At 41.6% G+C, this 27,998-nt stretch overlaps 1 protein-coding gene across 1 annotated transcript in view; it reads right to left on the reverse strand.

Annotated features, from left to right (window-relative positions):
- MCHR2 (melanin concentrating hormone receptor 2) overlaps window positions 1-17,708 on the reverse strand; it is a 42,445-nt gene extending 24,737 nt beyond the window's left edge. The window contains exons 1-2 of the mRNA XM_032779090.2: window positions 17,527-17,708; window positions 6,375-6,584 (exon numbers count right to left, since the gene is read on the reverse strand). Of these exons, the coding sequence (XP_032634981.1) occupies window positions 6,375-6,584; window positions 17,527-17,708 (392 nt within the window). The remainder of the gene's footprint in view (window positions 1-6,374; window positions 6,585-17,526) is intronic.
- Between the last annotated feature and the right edge of the window lie 10,290 nt (window positions 17,709-27,998).

Consider the following 27,998-nt stretch of genomic DNA (forward strand, 5'->3'; position numbering starts at 1 on the left):
TGGTGGATTCTCCATCTTTTGTGATCTTCAGATCAAGACTGGATGCCTTTCTGGAAGATATGCATTAGCCAAACACAAGTTTCTGGGCTCAGTACAGGGCAACTAAGTGAAATTTAATAGCCTGTGATATACAGGAGGTCAGATTAGATGATCTAATGGTCCTTTCTGACTTTGAATTCTATGAATATACACTACCCTTTCTCTACTATGTACTGTATGTTTGAATAGAGAATGGAGTTTCATTGTAAGAGTGAAGGCAAAATAAAAAGTGAAGAAAATACGTATTTGCAAATTGAGCGCTCCCTGATATTGCTTTTAAAAAGCTTATACTATATTTTCTTAATTTTAGAATACAGCTTTTTTTTCAATCCAAGATGAAGAATTCTGAAGCAGTTCAAAGGTGAATGTCCGCTATCTAAACATTTAATACAATTTTATTCATGGTGGGGAGGGGAATTTTCATTTGCACAAAGGGCAGTGTAAAGGGGCTTTAAAGTGTAATAAATTATATTTACATCCACTTTAATGTCTCTTTACTTGACCAGAGAGGCATAAGGCAGCCTTAGGGCAAAATGAGATTTCTGGTTGAGCAATGGACTGGGAGCAAGGAGACCTCGGTCTAACCTCAGTTCTGCTGCTGAGTCTGTATGACCTTAGACACACAACCTCTCTGTGTTTCAAGTGCCCAACTTGTAAAATGGGATTAATAATATTTATCCACCTTTTGTATAGTGCTTTGAGATCTTTGTGTGAAAAGTGCTACTTAAGTGCAAAGTATATCAGTATTATTATTCTAGAGCCTTTTTAGAACTGGGGAACCAGTTTGGATGAAGTAAGAATCCCATCCTCTTGATTCTGGGCCCATGAATCTTCAGGACCAAAACTGGAAGTACAGAGTCTTATGAAGATGCTTGTTCTCCTATGAACCTCATCCCAGTTTTGTAAACTCTGATTTAGAGATGCCACCAAAGTTCTGGATGCTTATTAGACTGGAATGCCAATGCTAAGCTTTTGAGATTGGCCCATCGCTTTTCCATCTGAGTTATAGAAAAAGAGATCAGCCAAATACACTATACCATAAGACCTGAAGTTGATTTAGTGCACATTTAAACAGGCAAATCAGGTTCACAATTATTTAGATAGTAATACCTTACTCAGACTGAGTAGTACCTTATGCCAACAGTAATCTCATTGATATCAATATGATTAATCCTGGGGCAATGAACTACTTAATGTGAATAAGGATATCACAATCTGGCCCTTAGCTATTTTTATTGCTTTAAATGTTTTATGATGACTTTACTTCTGGATCACTTAATTACTTGTTTAGGCATTTTTAGTAATAGAAATTTGACTGTAAAGGAACTGCTCCTGCCCTGTGTTTCTAAATTCATTAAATTTTCTAGCTCCCATTCCTTGAACTCATCAGTGCAGAACCCAAAGCTGATAAAATGAAATCTAGCACGAGAAAGGAAATCACTAAATTGACTGACATGAGTATATCCTCAGAACAAGGAGTAATGGTCTCAAGTTACAGTGGGGGAGGTTGGATATTAGGAAAAGCTTTTTCACCAGGAGGGTGGTGAAGCACTGGAATGGGTTACCTAGGGAAGTGGTGGAATCTCCTTCATTAGAGGTTCTTAAGGTCAGGCTTGACAAAGCCCTGGCTGGGATGATTTAGTTGGGGATTGGTCCTGCTTTGAGCAGGGGGTTGGACTAGATGATCTCCTGAGGTCCCTTTCAACCCTGATATTCTATGATTCTATGATGCTCATGTGGCTAGATTTGGCTCAGGGTATGCATCAGCAGTTCCTTTCCTTGGTGTGAATCAAACGTACCCTGAAGGTCATGAGTTCAGGCTAGTGCAGGAAGGTGTAACTTATCCCTTCCTGTAGCAACAAGAATGAATCTGGCCTGAATTATTTACTCATTTCCTTGGCTTTAACATAGTTTTCCTTTTATGTAGTATGTCTGTGCGTGCTGCTTTTCTCACTGATTTCAGTTTTGTCTGTAATTCACATTCAGTGTACACTGCTAGAGAAGGAGCCAGACTCCATCTAATCTAATTGTATTGTCAGTTGAGCTCCTGGGAAGGATGTGTTAGCACAGGCAAACTGAGTCTTCTCAGAACAGCCCTGATGTCCCATCCTGGGAGAAGAGGAATGCATTGCCCTGTACAACATCTCTGGCTGAGCTCCACTTCAGGACGAGCAATGAAGAGGTCATTCTCGAGATTCTTCCTCCTTTCACCAAAGCTTTTGGAGGAGAGAGCCCTCCTCAACTGTGGAAACCCTTGCCAATCTCAACAAAGTGGCAAACTTCCAGTGCTATGTTACCTTCAGTTTTATGGGGAACCTTCTCAAATGCCTACCGAAGAAAGCACAGCATGTTAGAGGAGCTGCATTCTCCTCCTGCATCTGGCTGCATACCTCTCTCCTCCATTTCCACTGAACATCCACACATGCGGGCCACAGACAGCTCTGAGTGTGTTAAGGTAGGGGAGATATGCCTCGTAGCTTACAGCCCCTTTGCCTTTTTTCTCCATGTTTACTTCTGTTCTTTCATTCTGCAGAGGGGAGTATCTGGCCTCCCCTATATTATAACATTTTAAGTTCTAGATGTGTTTAATTTTTAATATATATTTATTATACAGTAGATAATTTTAAGATGCTGAACTTGCCTTCTCTCCAACTGGGAACTAACTGAGTATAATGGAGAGTTTCATCAGGAATACTGGCATAGCAACAGGGGATGGAACACTTGATGGTTGCCTGTTCTGCTCATTCCCTCTGAAACACATGGCACTGGCCACTGTTGGAAGACAGGATACTGGGCTAGATGGACCTTTGGGCTGACCCAGTATGGCTGTTCTTATGTTCTTATGTAGAGATTAGAGATCTTCCTGAACTGGAATACTTGACCAATTTTTGTTCCACTAAACATTGGGTATGTTTGGATATGTATTTACATGACAAACTCAGCTTCATGGCTCAGGACTATCTCTATAATGGGCCTTAATGTGAACACCAAACTTTAGAGAAGCTCAAATTTAGATCTGAATCTAAAGTGTCTCATCCTGCTGTATCCACTGAAATCAATAGGAGCTTTGCTGCTGACTTTAGCAGGACCACAGACATCTGGATCTGAGCCCCATGGCTGAGGCCTAACTCTAACAGTTTTGTAACTGAGGGCCTGATTCCAGTCTCACATAGTCCAGTGCAAATCAGGAAGAAGTGTACTGAAGACAGTAGAGTGGAACCAGTGTAAACTTATGTAAAAGTAGAGTCAGGCTCACAGTGATTAGTTTTGCTCAGTTCTTGACTAGGATATTTTAGTTTTATGGTCACATTTAATTTACTAAAATCTATTTTTTGAATACTAATAAGAACATAAAGCAAGGAGGCTTTTTCCCCCGTAGGGAGAAGTGGGTGGTAGTTTTTGGATTATCTGCACATTTCTGTCTGGCAGATAGAAAAAAATTGAGAATGACTATATGAGGTTTTGATACCTGAATTTAACCTCTGGGATTTATATTGTCTATCATGCTCTGGTGTGTTAAAACATTTTCAAATCAGACTTTTGCAAAAGAAAATGTGTTAAAATTCATTTCATTATCTTAAAAGAAATCCATTGAGATAAGAATGTAACAGAAAGAACTCATTTTGCCACTAACCCTTGGTTATCAGAAGGATTAAACTAACCTGGCATAACTGTGATGTGAAGTTTCAAGATGCTTTTCTGTTAACACTACTCAAATGTCATTGAATCTGCAATTCTCATTTAGTGTCCCCAATTCCTGGTTCATTACTTGATGAATTTAGATTGTATATTTTGTATCCTGCTCATATTTCAGTGAATTGGAGGTTTGACCCTTCCTATACTGGAAGCAGGGCCAGTTCCAGCTTTTTTGCCACCCCAACCAGGAAAAACAAAAACAAGATAGTTGAGCTCCCGCTGAAGTGTTGCCGAAGAAGAAGAGACGGAGTGAAGGACCCGCCGCTGAAGTGCTGCTGGAGACCCAGATGTGCGGCCCCAGTACTGGACGGAGTGCTGCCCCTTTCTATTGGCCACCTCAGGCACCTGCTTCCTTTGCTGGTGCCTGGAGCCAGGCTCTGACTGGGAGCAGAGTAAGGCTATGTCTTCAATTAAACTGCTATAGCAGCTGCTTCCATCAACATAGTGCTGTCTACACTGGGGGGTGGGTCATCTTAACTGTTTTACTTAGGGGAGTGGATTGTTCACATCTCTCTGTGATGCAGCTGAGTCAACATAACTTGTGTACATAACTGATGTAACTCCACTGACTTCAGTGGATTTACTTTTGATATAAAGGACATCGGAATAAGTTCTGATGTGTGTCTCCTCCTCCACTAGAAGGACAGGAGCTGTGAGTTGTTCCTGAGGATGTGTCCCTTTAGTAACAGACTAAAGTTCTGCTGCCACCACTTCAGCTTTGTTTTATGTACTTAAAGTTTGCTAGTGACATCAACATTAATCTATATTAAGCAGCACAAATGCCTCAGTGTCACTGTGGGAAACCTTGTTGTAAATGACAGTATGCATTAGCAACCCAAGTAGTTTTTAGAGTTTTGCTTAAATGATTTATTATTAAATATTAAATCAAGTAAATGAAAGGCAAACTCTGCTAGGCAGCCTGTGCAATTTCCAGCTAACCATGGAGAGGGAGTTGTTTATGTCACTTCTTGAAGCACTCATATACAAAGTTGTTTTTCAGGTGTAAAGGCTATGAAATCAATGCCACAACTGGATGGCTCTCTAATGTAGCTCATGAAGGACCACTGCTAGGGGAAGTATTTCTGGGGAAAAAAATATTATCCAGCAAGGTGACAGACACAAATAAGGATTTGGCAGCCAATGTGCTCAACCTATCTTTGTTTAGAAGTGGCCACACAGTCAGGGATGAAAGTAAAATTGAGCTCTTACCGGTATGAGGGCTGGCTCTGCGCCCAAGGGGCAGGGTCTCAGGTAGAAGGGGCAGGGCCAGGGATCAGTGTCCTCCAGCCAGCCTATCTGCGCTGCCTGGCATGCACTTTAAATCCAGTGGTGATTTAAAGAGCCCAGAGCTCCAGCTGCTTCCGCAGTAGCAGCAGTCTGAGCCCTGGGCCCTTTTAAATCACCAGCCATGGGGCAGTTGCTCCTTTCCCTCTCCCTGCCCCGCCCCGCCTCACCCCATCGGTGGCCTGGGGGGAGCAAAAGAGGTAATGACATTAAAGTGCTGATACGGCAGTGCTTTAAGCAGGGCCCTTTGCCACGGCAGCGCTTTAACGTCGCTGCCCCTTTTGTGCCCTCTGTTGGTGGCTTTGCCAGATCCCTACCTTAAAAACTGGATTTGAGCAACAATTATTATTTTCTCATTTTTTTATTCAATTCCTTGTCATTCAATTGCTATGTCTAATGTTAATACAGTTATCTATCCCAGGAAAAACTGGCTGTAGTTGCCTACTTTTAAAGCTATTTCTAGATTTCATTTTTCTATTTTATTCTCCATTGATATGCCTTCAAAGTTCTATCCTTAGTCCTCTCTTTATTCTCCTCTGATGATATAATCCATGCCCATGGTTTTAGCTGGCACCTTTCATAGCAACATCTTACAAATCAATCTTTCTACACCTCACCTCTTATTATCCTAACTCATATCTCTCTTTAACATTTCCTTAATGCTTTCCTTCTACTCCTGAATTGGTGTTATTTTTTTTTTGTTCACTTTTCCACTACACTTGTAAAAGCATACTGGATTCACTGTACACTTGTCCTTCCTGTCCATGATCGCACCTCTCTTTAAGATCCGAACCACACAAAAACTGCTTTTGGAACTTGTTGACATGATTAAAGTTGAGACTTCTGTTGCACAGTCAATACTGTCACTGAATTTCAATAAGAAAAATGGTTTTCAGAAATAATGTAAACAGATATACTATTTGTCACTGTTTTATTTTAAAATCAAGGCTTCTGGAGTTCACCATGAAGCCATTTTTATTATTATTACGCTATAATCATTAAAATATATATAGTTTCTTTGGGAAATTGACTATTAATATAATCTGCACCCCCAATGCAGCAAGCTGCATAAGCATGTGCTTAACTTTAACCCCAAGATAGTTCCACTGAAGTCAATAAGATTGCTTCCATGCTTAAAATTAGGCATGTGTTCAAGTACCTCGCTAACCCGGGGCCTAAAATAGCAAGAAAAGGGTATTCGTACTGTTTGTAAACTAACACCTGCAGAAAAGATAACATTTTTTATTCTCGAATTAATAAAGATGGATTTGTGAAAAGCTCTTTTTAAACATGAAATTAAAATAGTGTTACATTTGTTGTACAGAATTAGGATATATTCAGATTAAATCACGTACCTGTCCAAACTCATGACTGTCATAATAGCGCTGCATGCAAACTGGTTGCATGTGTCTAAGGATGTAATGATGGTACACAGAGGGCTGCCAAACACCCACTCTCCTCCGCGGGCCCACTGATGAATGAGAAAGGGCATGCCAGTGATATGAACCAAATCTGCTACAGCCAGATTGCAGATATAGATATCTGGAATGTTTTTTTTTCTAGACCTGAAATAAATGGGGAAAACAGATTACTTGACATAGTCAACATCAATGTTGCTGAGTGAATGCTGTTTAGTCTTCAGTGCCCACCTGGGTAACCCAAACTTCTCTTTCAAAAAATTTATAAAAATTTAAAAAATCTCTGGGCCTGATTCCCCACTCTGAATACTTCCACTGTAGTTGATGGAGTGCCATGAGGTAAAGCTACTGTAAGTGAGAGGCGAGACTCGGGCCTTCTGATCTGGGTACTAGATGATGCAGTGAACCAAGGGCTAGATTTTTAAAGGGGCAATTCTGAAAATCCCGCTGGGCATCTCTCTGTAGCTTTCAGCACTTTTACAAATCTGGCCTTAAAACATTAATCAGCCACTCCGATGGTCTGGGTTCTAGTTGTAGTTTAGGTCATAGGTGAAAATGAGTTTCAGTAGCTCAGCCATTCCCAGTCCCTATTTAAACCTAAGGTGATTGTATCTAGTTTGCATATCAATTCCAGCTCAGCAGTTTCTCGTTGGAATCTGTTTTTGAAACTTTTCTGTTGCAAAATTGCCACCCACAGGTCTGTCATTGAATGACCAGAAAGATTTAGGTGTTCTCCTACTGGTTTTTGAGTGTTTTAGGGACTGGGAGTGGCTGAGCCATTACAAACATTGAATCTATCTCCCCTTGTAAGTATTCTCACACTTCTTATCAAAGTGTCTGTACTGGGCTATCTTGATTATCACTTCTAAAGGTTTTTTTTTTCCCCCTTACTTAATTGGCCTTTTAGAGTTGGTAGGGCAACTCCCACCTTTTCACGCTCTCTGTATGTGTATATATATCTCCTCAATATATGTTCCATTCCATGCATCCGAAGAAGTGGGCTGTAGCCCACGAAAGCTTATGCTCAAATAAATTTGTTAGTCTCTAAGGTGCAACAAGTACTCCTGTTCTTTTTGCAGATACAGACTAACACGGCTGCTACTCTGAAATCTATAATTACACGATCACATATTATTTTTCCACCGTATTGCTGCTTCGAGGAGTGAGTCAGGGTCATGTACTAAAGGAGGGTGTTGTCTCTAGGACCCCTGCCTTATTTATTGCAGCAGTTGGAAGCTGTGTAGTGAAAGAGGCAGGAAAGGGATTGGAGGAGAGAAAGGATTGTCTCCTGGTTAAGGCAGCTGAATACTGCCTTGGAGAATTGGATTCTATTCCTGTCTCTGCCACAGAGTTCTTGTGTGATGTTGGACAAGTTACTTAAACCAAACTCTTCACAGGCGGTTACTAGTTGTGTGTTCCTCTTTTCTGGATGTTCAAGTCGATAGTCTGGGGTCTGATTTTCAGAAAGGCCAAACATTCTCAGCTGCAAGTGAAATCAATGAGAGCTGTTCTTGAATATATAAAGTGCTAGATAGTGCAGTGAGATGCTGGAAAATCAGGCGTCTTAAATTGGGCACCCAATTGTCCTTAATCTCTGTGCCTTAGTTCCCTGTCTGTAAAATGGGGATAATACCACCATCTCATTTCACCTGGTCATGAAAAAAATAATAATTAATGTTTGTGAGGCACTCAGATATTATAGTGATGAGTACAATACCTAACACAACGGAGTCCCAGCCCCAGTTCATGAGTGGGGCTCTACGGCTATGATAATTCAAATAATAACTAATAATAAAAGCTCATGAGGAAATTAATAGTTCCATCTTTGGATCAGGGTTTGAATAGTGTGCAGTAAAGAAAGCCCTGGGGGCATGCACTGAACAATCCAGAGAAAAGAAAATATTGAAGAGCTGCTCATTCAGTGAACACTGTCCATCCTATTCAGGGCAGGCGGCAGGAGTTGTGTGGAAAAAATTGTGTGCAATCATGTAATTAAAGACTGTATCATAATTCGTACGCATAAAGGGGCTGAATTAAAGTTGCACAGGCAGCCTTAATTCTGGCATTTTCTAGCTTGCAACTGCTTGACTTTGCAAATGTAATTAGGTTCCTATAGCACAGCTTTTGTGTGTTCAATGATATCTGCAGACAGGGGGTTATATCCTCAGGTGGTGTAAATTAGTGAACTCCTCAATGGAGGATGAGGATCCGGTCCTTTACAAAAATTACATTCCTAGCTCAGCACAGCCCTCAGTTGTGGGCTGAGGGGAGAGTGTATGTGTGAGAGAGGGATGTGCGGGTGCGGTGCATGTAAATAATAGACCCACTGACTGCAGCTGGCGAAAACAGTCCCACTGGGTTTCTTGCATGCTTAAAGTGAAACGTGTTAAAGTGCTTTGTAGCATCAGGGCCATATTATGAGTATATCTTCTCCCCAACAATGAACAGACAACCCAATACAGTCTCAAAAGGTTTTCTGAAAGTAGTGGGTGCCTATAGTATTCCTTTTCAGTCTACTTTCCAGTAGAGGGTAGAGGCTTATGTGTCAATCTCACTGAAAGACACAAAACATAAGAAAGCAGATCTGCAGGCAAGGAAATTTCATTCCCACTTGTGGATACTGCGTTCAGCACACTGACCACACTATTGGCACTTCACAAATAATATTAATAACACCCACACAAACAGTGTCCCAAGTTTCTTCTTATTTGTACTGCAGCCACTAAGTCCTCAAACGTATGAAATAAGAGTATTTCCAAAGACACAAATGAGAGTTCAGTGGAGCCAGCTAGACATAAATGGTTGTTTCACACAACTCTAATAAGTAATGAAGTATGCTTCTACCTCATCTGGCTGTGATGTGGAAAAAACAGGGGTACAAAGCTATAATGTTTGTTTGCTGGCCCTGATAATTGGAGCATGTGGAGATGCTTGTTTGTGTTTGTTTGTTCTTTACTCCCATGTTTATAGACAAACAGCCTATAACCTTGTCTATGCTGAAAGAGCCTAGAAGATCTCCAGAAAACCCCCTGTTGCTCTTGAGGCATCCAGTGGTGCTGTTATGTTTAAACACTTAGACTTTCCAGATAAAATAAATCTTTTGTATGTTGCATGTAAACATGTTTACCAGAAAGGTGAAATTCGGTTTTTCCTTGTTGTAGGGCTTTTGTGCACTGCTTTATGCATAATAACGGGAGAGAGCCTGACAGGCATTTCTGAACTTACATTTGGAAGCTCAAATTCTCTACTCTGTCAAATTTTATGTTACAATAATCAGCAAAGTATGTGTAGCAAGCATGAAACTAAAAGATGTGAACCTTTCAAGTGAAAATATTTCCTCTGGATGTTTTGAAAATATGTCTCTGCTTCTCTGTGTCTCTCCCCGCTGTTAGCGCCAACATGGAATTGTCAGAGAGGGTTGAAGCCTGGGACCAAGTCTAAGACAAAGATAACCCCTCATACTGAGAACACAGTAATTGTTGTGGGAGAGATGACATGCTTTCTTCCATGCTGTATGTGCAAGGTACAAGAATCTATGCATATTTAATTAGAGACCAGAGGATGGGGGAGCGAGCTTATTTGCATGCTGAATTTTGCACAGCTCTCTCTAGATACTGAAAATTCCCGTAGTTTGTCAGAGCTGCCACAATACTGAAGTGGAGACCCATTTGATACACGTTATTGCCTAAATCATTTTAATACCAATGTATTGGTTACAGTTTACCTATATTTTATTTAAGAAATTTTGTTTATAATCCGTCAACACCACCATTTCTACCCCTATCATAAGAACATAAGAAAGGCCATACTGGGTCAGACCAGTGGTCCATCTAGCCCAGGATCCTATCTTCTGATAGTTCCCAATGCCAGATACTTCAAAGGGAATGAACAGAACTGGGCAATTTCGTGTGATCCATGCCCTGTCATCCAGTCCCAGCTCTGGCGGTTGGAGGTTTAGGAACACCTGCAGCATTGGACTGTGTCCCTGATCATCTTAGTTAATAGCCATTGATGGACCTATCCTCTAGGAACAAATCCTGCATTTTGGTAGGTGGTTAGATTAGATGACTCATAGACTCATCCGACGAAGTGGGTATTCACCCACGAAACTCATACTTCAAAACATCTGTTGGTCTATAAGGTGCCACAGGACTCTTTGCTGCTTTTACAGATCCATACTGACGCGGCTACCCCTCTGATCATAGACTCATAGACTCATAGACTTTAAGGTCAGAAGGGACCATTATGATCATCTAGTCTGACCCTCTGCACAATGCAGGCCACAGAACCTCACCCACCCATTCCTGTAGCAAACCCTTAGCCTATGTCTGAGTTACTGAAGTCCTCAAATTGTAGTTTGAAAACCTCAAGCTGCAGAGAATTCTCCAGCAAGTGACCCATGCCCCATGCTGCAGAGGAAGGCGAAAAACCTCCAGGGCCAATCTGCCCTGGAGGAAATGACTCTTGTGGTCCATTCTAACCCTATGGTTCTATGATTCTATCTAATTCTTTTTTGAACCCAGTGATACATTTGGCCTTTACAACATCCCATGGCAATGAGTTCCACAGGTTGACACAGCATTGTATGAAGAAGTATTTCCTTTTGTTTGTTTAAAATCTACTGCCTATTAATTTCATTGGCTGATCTCTAATTCTTATGTTATGTGAAGGGCTAAATAACACTTCTCTATTCATTTTCTCCATATTATTCATGATTATATCAGCCTCTATTATGCCCTCCTTCAGTCATCTCTTCTCTAATCTATATAGTTCCAATCTTTTTAATCTCTCCTCATACGGAAGCTGTTCCATACCCCTAATAATTTTTGTTGCCATTGTCTTCACCTTTTACAATTCTAATATATCATTTTTGACATGGGGTGACCAGAACTTAATGTAGTATTCAAGATGCATGGGCACCATGGATTTATATAGTGGCATTACGACATCAGTGAAACACCCTCAAAAATGCAGCCTATAGACTTGATTGCAAACCCTCTTTCTCTCTTTTCAGTTATGTTTCCTTTTCCTCTATTGAGTTTAAAACTCTTTCAGCAATTGCTAAGGCCACAGAAATTACATTGACAATCAGAGCTTTTTCCCCAAGCCATGATAAGCCATATGGGCAATTTGCTGTTCAATAATTGACACATTCATATAGCCCCATGAGAGATAACTTAAATAATCAAGATTTCAGTTATACAGATTCTGTAAATGTGTCATTTCTCTAGCTAGTTCAGCCTTCTAGCTAACACTCTTGTCCCAGTCACACTAATGAGGAAAGGATTTGAAAGACTGATCCCAATTCTCTTACAAAAAGGAGTGTTAAATAGTACTTTGAACTTATATTGCAATAATTAATACACTAATTGTCATTTCAATAACAACTTTGGGGGACCTGGGAAGTGCACTGTGTGCTGTCACAAATCATAATTCATCCTATTCCAGTCCAAGTGCCTGCACTAACTAGCACCTTGAGATCTCAGCAGATGTTTTGAATCTCAGAAGGATTTGCTCCCAATCAGTGGCTCCTCTCAGCTTAAAGACCAGACAGATGGTCTATACGAGGGGTAGGCAACCTTTTAGCAATGGTGTGCTCAGTCTTCATGTATACATTCCAATTTAAGGTTTCGTGTGTCAGTAATAAATTTTAACGTTTTTTAGAAGGTCTCTCTATAAGTCTATAATATATAACCAAACTACTGTTATATGTAAAGTAAACAAGGTTTTCAAAATGTTTCAGAAGCTTTATTTAAAATTAAATTAAAATGCAGATCTTATTAGTTTAGTGTGATCCTTGCCCTTGCTTTTCCTTGCTGAGTTTTCCAATGTCTGGTGGCACGTATTTGGATACTTTAAGCTGCACACAGGCTTCTGAATGATCAGTCGTTAACCGTGTGGAACCCCAGATCAGCAACTGAGGTGAGTGGAGCTGGCGGCTGGTAGGGCTGAGCAAGGCCGGAGGCCTGGACCCTGTCTGGCAGGGGCCTGCGCTGGAACTCCAACAGGAAGCAAGGTGAGTGGAACCGGCGGCAGGACCCCAGCTGGCAAGGGGCCAGCAGCTGGAACCCCAGAGTGGTGGTGGGCTGAGCGGGTCAGCCCGCTCAGCTCTGGGGTTTCAGCAGTGGGATGAGCGTCTCCACCCGCCCCCGCTCTGGGGTTTCAGCCGCCAGTTCCTGCCAGCAGGGGTTTCAGCCCACTACCGGCCTGGAGGTCCTTCACCCAGGCCAGCAGCAGGTGCTGAGTGGGACAGGCGGCAGGAGCCCGGTTGGCATGGGGCCAGCAGTGGGAACCCCAGAGTAGCTGCAGGCTGAGTGGCTCAGCCCGCCCCACTCTGGGATTTCGGCTGCTGGCTCCTGTCAGCTGGGGTTTCAGCCCGCTGCCAGCCTGGGGTTCCTTCACCCAGGCCGGCAGCGGGTACTGAGAGGGACTGGTGGTAGGACCCTGGCTGGCAAAGGGCCAGCAGCGGAAACCTCAGAGTGGCACGCAGCCCGCCCCGCTCTGGGGTTTCGGCCACTGGCTCCTGCCACTCAGGGTCACAGCCCACTTCCAGCCTCAGGTTCCTTCCCCCAGGCCAGCAGCGGGTGCTGAGTGGGACCCCAGATGGCAAGGGGTCAGCAGCGGGAACCCCAGAGTGGCAACGGGCTGAGAAGCTCAGCCCGCTGCCACTCTGGGGTTTCCATCTCCTGCTCCTGCCAGCTGGGGTCCCACTCAGCACCCGCTGCTGGCCTGGGGGAAGGAACTTCAGGCCAGCAGCAGGCGCTGAGTGGGACCAGTGGTGAGACCTCAGCTGGCAGGAGCTGGTGGTGGAAACCCCAGAGTGGTGGTGAGCTGAGCTGCTCAGCCTGCAGCCCCTCTGGGGTTTTGGCTGCTGCCTCCTGCCAGTCAGGGTCTCAGCCCACTGGAAACCTGGGGTTCCTTTGCCCAGGCCAGCATCAGGTGCTGAGTGGGACCAGGGGTGGGACCCCAGCTGGCAAAGAGCCAGCAGCGGGAACCCCAGAGCGGCAGTAGGCTAACCAGCTCAGCCCACCTGGTGTGTCATCAAAAATCGCTCTCAACCTTTCTTAGCATGTTCTGTATTGCTTCTTTGTACTTGGGTATAGAGAAACTCTACTCTCCCTTCCCTGTGAGTGAAATCCACTCATTTTCAGAAGGCTAGGAAAAGGTCAATGAGCCATTTAGTAGGGCTTAAATGGGACTTTAGTGCTGACCTTCTGCATATGGATGAACTTTGCCCAAAGTGCATTTTTGGGGAGCTTTTAAAAATAGCATCATAACGTCCCATCATCGGGTCCAGATCGAATCAGCTTTATTTGCTCGTAAAAATAAGTATTTTCTAACTGCTAATCCTGCAAGCTCAAACTGCAATCTGAAAATACAGGATTCTTTCTGGATCTTGTATCACTAGTAATAAAAATTCTGCAACTGGAACTTGGTTAATAATCCTGTAGATGACATAATAGCAGAGACAGAATCCACCTTCTATTTCAGCAGTTGACTCTTTGATGCTTACTGAAGAAAAAATAGTAAAAAAAATGTATTCAGTAAAGAAAGCAGATATGACCTGACACATATTGGAAGCAGATCTTTTCAGCAAAAGATGAACATTTTATAATCCTAAAAAAACCCCAAAACCCACTGTATGCAGCTAGACCTATCTCATAGAGCTGGAAGGTCATTAAGTCCAGCCCCTTGTCTTCAGTTGTAGGACAAAGCACTGATTTTGCCCCAGATCCTTAAGTGGTCCCCTCAAGGATTGAGCTCACAACCCTGGGTTTAGTAGGCTAGTACCCAAACAACTGAGCTATCCCTCCCACCACATGTTGTAGTGTAGAGCCAAACTTTAAATATAAATTTTTCTACACTCTCTTCTGTTTGCTATCTAGCACATTCAATGTCAATAATTACAACATTTAGTTTTTAATGTCACTGTCTGTCTCTATTCTCTTCTGCCTCATCTTGTTATTCATGGCAGACAAAGGCCTTTCAAGAAGGAAAAAAACCCCTTTGTTACTTTTTAGTTTTCTTTTATTATAATATTTCAGAGAGTATATTATGAATTTTAAAAGCTCAATGAATATTCTCTTCCTTTATATCCATTCATTCATTTTCACAGTGATCGGTGCAGCCCATACAAACTCCTTGGTCTTCTCCACAAAGATTGGGAGCATTAGACATTTGGGGCTAGATTCACAAAAGGACTTTGGCACTTAACTGCCATTGTAGGTGCCTAAGTCCCAGAATCAGGCCCCACTGGGCTTCACAGAACCTCTGCTCAGCTGCTGCTGAACTCTGTAGGCATCTAACCTCACTTGGCATCTAAATTTTTGCAGTCAAAGTTCCCTAGGGACCTATGTTTCTGCTCCTGTGCATGCGCAATGCAGCCCCTGACCAGGCTTTTCTCCACTTACCTTGAGGGGCTCAATCTGGTAAGCATGCTCTGAGCTTGCTTATTGGATTGGGTCCTGTGATTGGGCATCCACCCTACACTGGCCGGTAAAGGATTAATGGAGCACTGGGGAAGCTGCACAGAAAGCAGCCAATAGGAGAGGGGTTGTGAGGAGCAGCTAATCAGGGTTGCGTAGGCCCATATAAGAAGAGCTGTAGGGCAGAGCAGAGGCAGTAGTTTCCTAGAGCTGGAGGAGGGAGAATGGGCTGCCTTGGAGGAGGAAGAAAGTTAGTACCCTGGACTTAGCAGTGCTGGGCAGGATCAGGGGAGTGAGAGCAAGCTCCTGGATGACTGCTAAGACTGGCATGTTTAGGCCCTGAGATGAGGGCGGAGAAGATGCTGGGGCTGTGGGGAAGCTACCCAGGGAAGTAGACTGAGAGGTTGGAGGGGACGCAGCACATGGCTACCATCTACAAGGTCCCTGGACCAGGACCTGGAGTAGGTGGGGGGCCTGGGTCCCCCTTTCACCACCACTCACCACTGAGGAAGTGGCTGGACCATCAGACTGCAGGACATTCCTCTGGAAGGGGGGATTACAGAGCACAGTACAGCCGTAATGCAGTGTCCTGAAGAAGACATCACGGTCCTGGGAGTGATGTGGGTCCTGGAGCAGAAATGATGGCAGCAAGACATCTGCAGATGAGGGTGCACTGGTGGGCAGAGTTAATCTCCAGAACAACCAGCAGGAGGTGCCACAGTGGTGAGTGCATTTTGTCACAGGCTGCTATAGGTGAAAATATGCAAAACAGTGGTGGGAGGAGGGCCTCCCTCATAACTTTTAGCTCAATGATAAGGTACTCACCTGGGCCACAGAAGATCCCTGGTTCAAATCCTCCCTCTGTCTGAGGGGCAGGAGGAATTTGAACTAGGCACTGCCATTTCTCAGAAGAGTACTCTAACCCCTGAGCTATGGGACATTCTGTTGTTGGGATCCCTCAATCTCTCCTGCTGAAGTTCTTCCACTGTGATTACATAATTTAAAGTCATTGGAGCAGGTGGACTGGCTCTCCCATATCCTGAGTGAGTGTGTTAATCACTAGGCTACAGAGTCACCTCTCTCTTTGGCCTAGTGAGCCTTTCATTAGTTATTCATAGTAGAACAGCTTTGACAGAAGAGACTGAATCCCACATCAGAATATCCCATCGACCAGTGACTAGGATACTCTCCTGAGGGGTAGTAGAGACAGGACTTAAGACACAACCCTCACATTGGCATCTCCCATTGGCTAGCTTAGGTGTCTCCCCACCTAGCCTGTTGGCTTCTGTGAATCTCATTCTGAGGCACCTATCTCTTCCCATTCATTGTATAGGGAGCCCAGGTGCCAAACTCAGGGTTTATAAATCCCAGTGTATTTCTAGGTTCCTAAAATGCAGTCATTGTCACCACACCTAAGCTCCTTTGTGAATGAAGCCTACTCTTAGTGTATCAAAAGGAGATTTTCAAAGGCAGAACAGGCAATTAGGTGTCTAATTCCTTTTTGTGTCATTGGAAATCTTCCCCCTTAAAGTTAACTGTGTCTATGGACAGAGTTCATTTATTAAATCTTGCTGATGCTGACATGTATTAGCCTTAGTCTATCATGTTTATAATAATTTGCATTACGGCTGCTTAGATCAAATCAGCTTCTGATTAAATATGTCTTTCAATTCAGTGGTGAAATAATGCAGTTGAGTCTCACTATAAAACTTGGTAGAATCAGAAGATTAAAGTTATTTTCTGGTTGCACAAAACTATAATTGATAATTGGGCCAGATCCTGAGGTCCAAGAAGTCTACTTGACACTGCTAGATCATAGCAAAGCAAACTTAAAGATGCAAGGGAATCCTCAATTGGCACAGAAGTTCTTGTTACTGGGAATAGGGGGTCATGCTGGGGAAAGTGATGAAATTCTGGGATGCCATTACTACTAACCAGGAGAGTGTAGATATTCTCCATTTTCTGTCTTGAAAACAGTGTATTTCATTTGTTTTTGTTTTTATAGAATTACTTTTAAAATATTACTTTAAAAAGTCTCAGAATAGGTCACTTGGCTTCCAATATGGATGTCTGAGCAAGAAAACATAATATGCATGCAAGGGTCAGATGTTTGCATTTATATTTTTTTGTCTGAATGTCACAGAGTAGCAAATCTCTTGCACGGATTATCCCTCTTAATCGTTCTGAGTCAGGAGAGAAAATGCTAACTGGATCAAACTACATTGTTAGCAGACAGGGAAGGTGATGAAATTTTTTTGATAAAGCTTAAGGCTCTATGCTATCCAAGTCAATGGGAATTTTGCCACTGAATTCAGTGGGAGCTGAATCAATTTCTAAGCTCTCAATTCAAAAAGGCATCCCTATTGAGGAAGAAAGCTTACATGTGTGCTTTTAAGTCCCACTGAACTCAATAAACACGTGCTTGAAGTGAAGCATGTGTTTAAGTGCTTCCCTGTGAAGAGAGGGACCTAATCATATGTTTAAGTGCTTTCTTGACTCATAGCCCAAATTTGGTTAGACACAACTGTGTATCAAAATGGCTACATAGAGCACAAATTATTTATTGTACTAGTCTTTGCTGGACAATTCCATTCGTCAATGTATTCAAATGATTTGTTTACAACAGTAAGTCTCTGTTGCAGCACATATGCTAAATTCCATACCTTACTATAGTGAACACAATGAGGATATTGCCAACTAATCCCATAGAGCAGATAATCCCAATTAGAGAGGGAAGGATGATTGTTTCTGCTGCACTGATCACTTGGTAGTAATGCCCTCCACTCCAAGATTTGTTGAACAAGACAGGTGTGCTATTCCAACAGGAAGGCTGGATTTCATTCATTCTTCAGAGATGTTAGAGCCTTAAATCTGTAACAGTAACAGAAAATAAATTATTCATAGACTTACAATTTGAATGTTAGTCAAGCACAGTAGCTTGGGGAAACATGATTTTTAATTACAGTTTGAATTTCATGAATAAAAGCTTCCAAGTGGTTGTTTGAGTTCATGAATGAACTCAACAGGCTTAGATAGTATTGCTTTAAAAAAAAATCTGGGACATGTTTTGTATCTATATTAAAATATACAGAACTTTTTTAATGGGTCAGTTTAGGTCACAGCATTCATTCCAACCATGGAAATCTCCTGGGCATCTATTTCTTGATCTCCCACAGATTTATGAAATGTTGAATAAGTCACTTAGGCCCAAATTTTCAAAAGGGAACTCTAATTTTGAGTGCCCCACTTGAGTCAATCCGGGCCTGATTTTCAGAGGTGCTCAGCCTCTCAGCTGGAGTTCATTTGGTGTTGAGGGTGATTAGTGCTTCCAAGAAACGATCCCCAGATATTATCTCACCTTGTGTACCCAAAAAATGAGACTCCGAAAATTAGAAAACGTATGGTAAGTTATTCCAATGGTTAATTGCTTTCACTGTTTAAAGTGTATATCTTTTTCCAGTCAGAATTTGTCTAGCCAGATTCTCCATAGATTATGTGTTGTTTTTTTTTCTTTTTTCTGGTGCTTGAAATGTAAATTCTGGGATATTTCCCATTTCACTGAGACGAGGAACGTGATTTCAGAAGTGAAATGGGTTGCTGCCTGTGGCCTGGGCTAAGAGACAAAGATGCAATTTGGCTGTTTTTTGCTGCTGAAGAGGGACATTTAATTTGTAAGGATGCTTTCTAGCTTAAGGGAGAAGGTTGTCAAAAATGATATGAAAACAATGCAAAGAGGGTTATAAAGAAATTGTATGTGTTCTGTCTGATGTGGTTCAAAGGAGAATACTGGCTTTGAGGTACTTGGGGAATTTGGCAGGATTTGTGCAGAGGGAATGGGGAATTCATGAATTCTGCAAAGTTTGGTGTAGGGTGTTTTCCTCAGGGTGTTTTAGAGACTGAAATAGGATCAGCCTGAAGACATCTATATTCTGTCCTCACAAAGCTGTCAGCCGCACACCCTGAGGGAGTGCAGGGGATGAACCTTGGAAAGTTATAGCCTAAAGGAGACACTTAGCAAAACAATTCCATTTTAAATAAATCCCGGCAGCAAGAACTGCTGGAGACAAGATATTACTAACTATTTATTATTATTATTAGAAATGTTAACAATAAACCACATTGAATTCATTCACAATCCATAGTCTCTCACATTTAACACAAACACAATTGCAGGTAAAAATAATGAGTTGGTCTGAGATCTGTGGGGTAAACCTTCTGATTTTGTAGGGTAACAAGGAGAGGTTTTAACTAGGAGTAGTTGTTTTGAAATAAGACTGCAGGAGTCCCCTTCTGAACTGTCCAATCTGTGCCAACAGACTGTAAACTGGGATCAGGGCATACCCTTTTATGGAGGATAAACAGCAGTACCTGTTCACTCAGAGCAAGTGGCAGAGAAGCAGCTATACAAGATTTAGCCCTGTGATGTCCCAGTCACAGTAAGGGGATAAAAGCTATCTCTTTGTCTCTCAACTCAGGGTGCCTCAGAGGAGTGAAGGGGAAGAGTCAGGGAAATAACTTCTAAGAAATACCACTGTCAAAATGGAAGCCATTGTGTGGTGTCATAAATATTTCTGGGCTCAATTCTGCCTCTGAGACTTTTGCCTGATAGCTCTGTGTGGAAGGAATATAGATGTCCCTGAGTTGGAAAACCATCCCGAACTAATCTTGACTTCTTGGAAGGCCTAGGTGTGAAATGCAGAAGTTCATCAGAAGCAGGGCCAGCTCCAGCCACCAGCATTCCAAGCTGGTGCTTAGGGCAGCAATCTGCAAGGGGCGGCAGTCCCTGTTGTTTTACTCCCAAGCAGCGCGCTGAATTGCTGCCGCGGACAGCAGGGACAGTCCGTGTGCCCTTAGGGTGGCAGGCACATTTCCGCGGTGGCGGCAATTCGGCGGCAGCTTCTATGTTTAGTTGTGTCTGCAGTGGCTTCAGCTAAACATAGAAACTGTCACCGAATTGCCGCAGCTGTAGAAACGCGCCTGCCGCCCTAAGGGCACACGGACTGCAGCTGCAATTTGGCGCGCTGCTTGGGGCGGCGAAAACTGTAGAGCCGGTCCTGATCAGAGGGTCAGATTTTGAGACTAAGATTTGATCAGTTGTTCAGTAGGTGTATGAAAGTGTAATCCACTGGTTTGGTAAATTCTCATTTGTATGAAATTATAAATTACATTATCTAACAAACGCTTTAGAATGCTACAAAGAACAATCTTATCTGAAAGGCAGAAGAACAAGAGAGATACAATTAATGTTGAGCTTTCAATCCTAATTCTGAATTCCTAGCTTATGATTGTTTTTTTTTTTCAACTTTCTCTTTGCATTAATTCTACTTTTGTGTCTCCACTATAAAATCCTTTTTAGGTAGTACTACCAACTTTAAGAATTTAAAAATCATGAATAAGCCACTCCTAACCATGTGGTAATAATGTGGACTACAAATTTACCCTAATTGTGAGCTCAGCTGTAAAAAGTATGTGAAAGTTCATAAGGTCCACATAAGCTATGATAATAAATGTAGATGGACTAAATTATACAAAAAGATCTACTGATATAATTCAAGGACCGTATTAAGATCATCGCTGGTAAACAAGAGAAGTGTGGAACCGGAAACCAGTGACTCCAAATTGGTGTGTTGGAAACTAGACCTAACTGGTGGACAAAATAATCAGGAGATGGACTGTTCCACTCACATTCCCTTTTGGGGTCCTTAAAGAAACATGGGGGAGGAAAAAATGGCTACTGGAGTGAGTTTTACCATCATTGCTGCTACCCCCATCATATTCTGGGATCCCAGGCCTTCCTTGATACTAATCCTGAAAGATGTGCTGACCACACCGAGCCAGAGAGAGGGAGACAGATGACATCACCATCTCCGCCAGTCTCCACTAAATCTCAAACGCCAGCTGGGATGTGAGGCTGTCTGCCCCGCAGGTGTCCTTTTCCTTCCTTACCTTATTTCTTCTCTTTCCTATCTCTCTCCCCCTTTCCCTCCTGTTTAAAATGAGTCTGGCTTAGCCAGCCAAGACTGTGTATTTTGCAACTTTGCTGTGAGTCTGTGACCAGGAAGAGGCAGCTAATAGCAGTGCCCTAAATAGCCCAATGCTGGCACAAGTTTGCCAGGTCTAGGAGTGAGGTTGCTAGTAAAAGTCAACCACCAGGCACAGAAGCTGCATTTTCTATCATTGCAGTTCTTTCCTCTCCATCTTATGTTTGTGTCTTGTTTCGTCTTATTACGAAATGGGATCAAATTTTAACAACTGCAGCAGCAATGACCTCTCGAGCCCATCTCAACTCTCCTCTTCCCCTCATTAAGAACAGTTATTGCCAAATTTGATACCATCTAAATGACTGTTAAACAACGGTCTTTTTCACTTGAAAAACTCTCTCCAGCTAAAGAGAAAGGGAATCAAGAGATGTTAAAATAAAAGCCCTGTTTAATATTTTAGATTTCAATTACTTAAACTGTTTTCCCTTCTTTTTTATATATCTTTAATAAAACGTTAAAAGGATTTTTAATGGTGTGTTCACCGTGGAACTAAGCAGGCTGAGGTTTCTAAATACTAAATCCCAAACCTTGTTTAACACTGTTTAATGTTGGACAGTCATGGTCATGTTAACACCTTTAGCTCATATATTCCATCTAAATTAATACAACACATGATTGGCTTAAAATCATAAGATTTTAAAAAATCATGTTGCTTTTCATCTACCTTCTGCTTTTTTGAATGTTTAGGGGGAAGCATGATCATGTGATCATTACAGGTTGAAATCTGTAGATGCTGACAGACCTCCCACTTAAAATAAAAGTCCGGACCAATATTTAAATACATAAAATCTAAGATTAACAGCCCAAGTTTAGGTTCCTAGTTTGAAAATCATGGCCATGATTTCTCTGTCTTCCTATTCTGTAAGTTACCAGTTATCCATCTTGTTCTCTCTTTCAATGTTATGTGTTCAGATATCTTAAATGTAACAGCAGAAAGTGCACAAGGAAAATTGGATGCTTTGGTGCTTGGCAGATGAATGTCAACTTTAGTCATTGATTTTAGCAGCCATGTTGAGATGGAAAAACAGTATTAATTTATCTGGCATTTAGAAAAGCAGTTCCCAGTAGTATAGGTATAGACACATCTGTTTCACGCAGTGTGAAAAAAGTGGTAGAATCTGGTCCCTAGATGACTGATTACATCAACAGATTTTGGATTTTCTGTTGTCTTAAATCATTTCATGCATTAAAATTCTTATAGTTTATGATAACAGGTTGGTAAAGCTTTACTCAAGACCTAGAAATGTGATTTTTAAGTAGCACAAATAGATGGAGACTCATACCAAAATATAACTAAATCACTCAAAAAGCACAATAAAAAGAGAGTATTGTTATTTCTGAGTATCCCGTAGCTTTATTTCCAAGCTGATGGTTTTGTATAAGATGCTAATTACCCCTCTTGTCTTCTAGAAATATACGGATATTTGTTTTAAGATGTCAGGTAGCTATTCAAGAGCTGTTGATGTGTACTATTTCAGTCATAATTCCTAGTGTACTGGCAGGGGTATATCACTACAGAGACAAGTATAGAATTAACTCCAGAAGAAAAGGCCATTTTATTGTAATATGACAGATAAGATTAAGTCTAATGATTATTTGAGTGTAATAGGCAAGGTGTGTCTAATTGCTTGTGATTAATAGGCTAGACTTTGGTATATATATTTTTCTGTAGCTTACAAAGAGTTCATTCCAGAGGTTTTGCCAGAATTCACCTTAGTGCAGTACCATTCTCGTGCCTTTTCTGCCCCTTGCCTCTTTGTTTACATAGCTTAATTGATTTCTCCTGTGTTACCTCATAGGTCTTTCTAGGATGGAACAATTATTTCTCCTTCATGCTATGCCCACCTTCCATCTCTAAATATAGTCACTTATTGGCAAGGCAGCAGGGCCAGTCCAGTGTTTTTGCTGCCTCAAGCGGCAAAAAAAAAAGAAGAAGCTGCGATCGGCAGCTCTTCGGTGGCAGCTCTACCACCGTTGCCTCATTCTTGGGTGGCAATTCAGCAGCAGGTCCTTCCCTCCGAGGAGGAGAGAGGGACCTGCTGCCGAATTGCCGCCGAAGAGCTGGACGTGCCACCCCTTTCCATTGGCCACCCCAAGCACCTGCTTGCTGCACTGGTGCTTGGAGCCAGCCCTGCAAGGCAGAAGCAAATGGAAGCTGTTAAGTTGTGGGGCAACATGTGTAAAAATAGTACTCTGCAGTTACATGGGCTGTGCTATGCCATTTACATCATCCTATCAGGACAGAGGAGTCGTTGGCATCACCTCTGCTCAGTTTCACTTAGATCTCTTATCACTGACATTTTCAATTGGACAGTTAGCTCAGATTCTCTGCTTTGCCTGGTTTCTGCTTCATGCAGTTGAGTTGGAAGGAGGGTGGGTGGGTGGAACTTTGATTTTCTAGACTAATCTGGGCTCTGAAATGGTTATATCATCCTGGGGTAATCTAATACTCAACCAGGGGTATGGTGTCATAGGCGTCAACTTCTGCTGGTGCCAGTGGGTGCTTGACCCTCCCTCTGGCCCCTGCCTCACCCCAAATCTACCCCTGCTCCACCCCTTCCTGCCCACGCCCTGCCCCCATTCCAACCCCATCTCCCAACTCCCCCTCCTCCCTGCCCCATTGGACTCCTTCCCCAAATCCCCACCCCAGTCCCCCTTCTTCCCTGCCTCCTCCCCTGAATGTGCCACGTTCCTGCTCCTCCCATTCCCTCCCAGAGCTTGTTATGCCATGAAACGGCTGTTTTACGATGGCAAGTGCTGGGAGCTAGAGGGAGAAGCAGGGTTGCAGTGCGCTTAGGGGAGAAGGTGGAGGTGGGGGGGGCAGGGAGCTTGGCTGCCAGTAGGTGCAAAGCACCCACTAATTTTTCCCCATAGGTGCTCCAGCCCCGGAGCACCCACAGAGTTGGCACCTATGTATGGTGTATTCCTGGGGGTACATCAACGCAGCTAGATATTTGCCTAGTTTTACAACATGCTACATAAAAAGTGCTAGCGAAGTCAATACAAACTAAAATTTCATACAATGACTTATGTTTAAACTGCTCTATACAATGAAATGTAAGTACAATATTTATATACCAATTGGTATATTTTAAGATTATATGGTAAAAATGAGAAGTAAGCAATATTTCAGTAATAGTGCGCAGTGACACTTCTGTATTTTTATGTCTGATTTTGTAAGCAAGTAGTCTTTAAGTGAGGTGAAACTTGGGAGTAAGCAAGACAAATCAAACTCCTGAAATGGGTACTGTAGTCTGGAAAGGCTGAGAGCCACTGAGCTCATTTATGCCAGCTGCTAACAATCCATAAGGGACTGTATGCCAGTTGAGTTTAACAGGAATGCAGCATGCTTCAGCCATGTCCTCAACACAACTCCAATGACAGAAGTGAGTGAGGGATGGGCTGGAGGTACAGGTGCTGTCTATATCAACTCGGAGCCACCTGAGAGCTCATTCACAGGTGTGTGGGATCTCAATGGCCAGATCTGCATCTGGCCCCTTTACTCTGCCTGAGCAGTGCCAAGGGCTGACAGAGAATCTGGCCCTCAGAGTATAAGAACAAAGTCCCAGGTCCTCAAGGGCATTTAGGTTCCTAACTTTCAATGAAATCAATGGCATTTAAGAGCATAAATATGTCTGGGGATCTGGGCTGAACTTTATAACAACTATGCAATAATAGATGTATGGTGTCTCTCATCATATATGTTGACTAAAGTTCTTTGGGGCAGATGCCATCTTGTACGTGTGTTCAGTGCCTAGTCCAATGGAGCCCCAGTCCTGATTAGGGCCTCAAGGTGGTACTGCAGTATAAATTATAATAAAAGCCTGCAATGAGAAACCAATGTGTGTCTTGTAAATTGTGAGAAACATTTACAGTATAAAATAAAAAACCAACCAAAAAATCCCCACTATGCAGTGTGTTTCCACTCGCTAAAGAATTTATATTCAGTTGGGTTTATTATTAGAATGATACTTTCTTGTTGGAGGCAGTGACATCTGAATTGCTCATGCCAAACCTCATTAGTGTACACTGCATGCATAATCAAATATTTTATCTCACTAAGATAGGGCAAAAGGTTTCTGACTGGAAATTTATAATTCCTTTATGTTTTGGTGAATAAAAGCACTCTGTTACCAGTTCTCAAGAGGAAGAGTTTTACTGCCATTCATTGTCACCAAAAGCCCAAGACTTGGTACTATTAGCATTATATGAAATGTGAGACAGGCACTAATTAAATGAAAATGCACAAGTGTTGTTTTCTTGCAAAAACCAGGAGCCATATACCACACAAATTAATCAAACTGAAAGGCACAAAGATTTCTAAAATACATTATCTAAAAATTGCTAAAAGTCATCTGCAGCATTCCTAATGCACATAAAAAGCTTCCTTTCCTATTTATTAATGCTTTATATAAATAAGATACACCAGAATACTGCACTTACTACTGCTAGCATTCATGTGAACAAGTAACATTTATTTACGCCTCTATACTGCCTTTAATTCAAAATTATCAGGGCACTTTTTCAAATATTAATTACAAATTATTATTTATTTGTACAATGGTATCTAGGAGCCTTGGTCATTGACCAGGATCTCACTATATATGGGTGCTATACAAACACAGAACAAAAAGACAGTTCCTGCCCCAAAGAGCTTACTATTTAAGTACAAAACAGGAGACAACAGATGGATACAGACAGTCAGACTGGGATCACAAGGAAACAACCCAGAAGGTAAGTAAATATTATACACATGTAAGTGATAAGCGATCTGAGGGATAAAGAGCTTAATTAACTTGTCCATGTTGTGAATAAAATGTAGCCAGCCCCTGCTCTAACCATTAAACCTCACTCTCTGTCAAGCTAAATAAAGATTGACTATTACAAAACGTTTAGTTTTTGCTCATATACTGTACATTACTCAAAAGTGTAACTGCATTAGAGGCACTACTACTAAATATATTAGACGGCTACAGCTGATAGGAAATTTTGTAAAAAGTAGAATGTTTTGTTTCATTTGAGCTACATTTCTCAGTCCTATAACCATTCCATTTAAACAACTCCCCTTGACTAAAAAGGGAATTTTGTGTGTCTGGTGCATCTACTGACATCACTGGGGGTTCTATATGCGAATGTGGTGCAAGACTGAGCTCTGAATGTTTAAAGGGGCACAGTCAACTTCAAAATCACATTTCTGTCTCAATTTTGGATCTATTGTAGTTACATGTAACACCTAAAATTACAGTACCTGAAAGAAGTTAGCAGAAAAGAGTTGTTTTAATCTGTGCCTTTGACAGCACTAGAACTCTTATAAACATCAACAGTAGAGCAGGAAAACAACATTTTTAATTTTTTTTCCCCCAAAACATTCAGGACATATTATTCTAAGTGTTGTATTAGAAAGTCAACAATAAAAAAGGAGCTGATTTCAAAGAGTTCAAGTTTGCCAGCTTCTCTTTGTAACCTCAAATTCTAAAAAGTTCTGTTCTATATCCAGGATACTCAGTCTGACAATACATTACCTTACAAATGGCTGAATGAGTCATAAAACTAACGCATAATCAAATCATCTATGTCTGGTGTCATAACATAAATCAGCATTTGGCTACAAAGACAAAACTGCATAATTTCTGCTTTGCTAAAATGGACAAACAATTTTTTATTCCAAGTGATACTTGAATTGTGGCACAGTCCTTGCCATACTTCTCAGTCCCACACAAACACTAGCGAAGGACCAAACTTTAGCAAGTACAGCAAGAGTCAAAAAGCACAAAAATCCAAGATAATATTAGGACACTGGATTTTTACTCTTAATGACAAATCCTGTCCTCATGTCTAAGGTATGGAAGGATTCCATTTTCAACAGAATCAAGACATTTCCATTATATAGATGAGCAGTTTTGGGGAGGCGAATTCCTATAGATAATTGTAGAAAAAGTGGAAATGTATATGCGCTCAGTGTAAAAACCTAAATAGAACAGAATTTCCAGTGCTGATGTCTTACCATTTGTCCAAGGCTACAGCTGCATCAGCCAAAGTTTGCAGCTACAGTTAACCACTCCAATTATATAGAGATGACTCGAAACCTGGAGCATGTTGGTCTAGGTAGCTTTCAAATGCCAAGACAAAGTATGCCCAAATAGAGACTGGTGACTGTATGAGGAACAAGAGGTTCACAATATCTGTAAATTATTATTAAATACTAATTTTGATAAAGACAGAAGAAAAAAATTGTGAGGGTTGGAGATTTGCAGGGCTCTGTGTACTGTTTGTTTATATTATACTCTTTTTGTAGGAAATGAGGAGGAAGGAGAACTAGGGAAATTTCTAGACAGAAGTTCTATAGTGAAGCAGAGGGAGAGAGAAAGGAGGAATTCTCTTAGGAATAACAACATATTCTAATAAAGCTCCTTGTTCAGCATCTTTTTCTGTGATCTTTTTTTCACTATAACATGAGAAAGTCACAGATATAACTAACAGACATAATCCTAAATGGCTTGCAGGTGTGTGTGGGTGTAGCTTTTTTTCATCTCAAACCTTCTTGGATATGTTACTTTATCCTACCCTTTCCTAGTGAATTTGCTACTTTATTTTGAAACACAGAACTGAGGAGTTTATTTGCTGCAAAGCTGGGCTCTCTGCAATCTTTCAATTCCTTTGTTTTCTGTTTCATTCATTGCTAACTTCATTAGTAGGCACACATTAGCTTCATAGAGCAAACAAAAGCAGTAAACTATTTGTTGTCCTCTGGAATCTCTTCTTTCCCTTTATAGCAGAACACACTTGCAATATTACTAACTCTTTTTTGAACACTGGAATTTCCCCCTCTGCTACTGTTTAAATTATTTATTTAAAGGAAATTCTATTCACATTTTACTTATTTCTACAGTGCTTTTTCCCCTTCATAATGTGCTGGTTCCTCAGATGTTAGACATTTTCTAGCCTATTTCTCTATTCCCATTTATTTCTTGTGTACTTGCATGTATGGCTTAGAGCCAAGTGACAATGTATTTTTCATGACTCTGACCTTGATGACTATGAAACCTGTCAGTCAGGATTTCAGGTTGGTAATTCTATGGAAACTACTTTAATTT

The sequence above is a fragment of the Chelonoidis abingdonii genome, chromosome 3 (assembly GCF_003597395.2).
Source record: "Chelonoidis abingdonii isolate Lonesome George chromosome 3, CheloAbing_2.0, whole genome shotgun sequence".
NCBI classification, from domain to species: domain Eukaryota; kingdom Metazoa; phylum Chordata; order Testudines; family Testudinidae; genus Chelonoidis; species Chelonoidis abingdonii.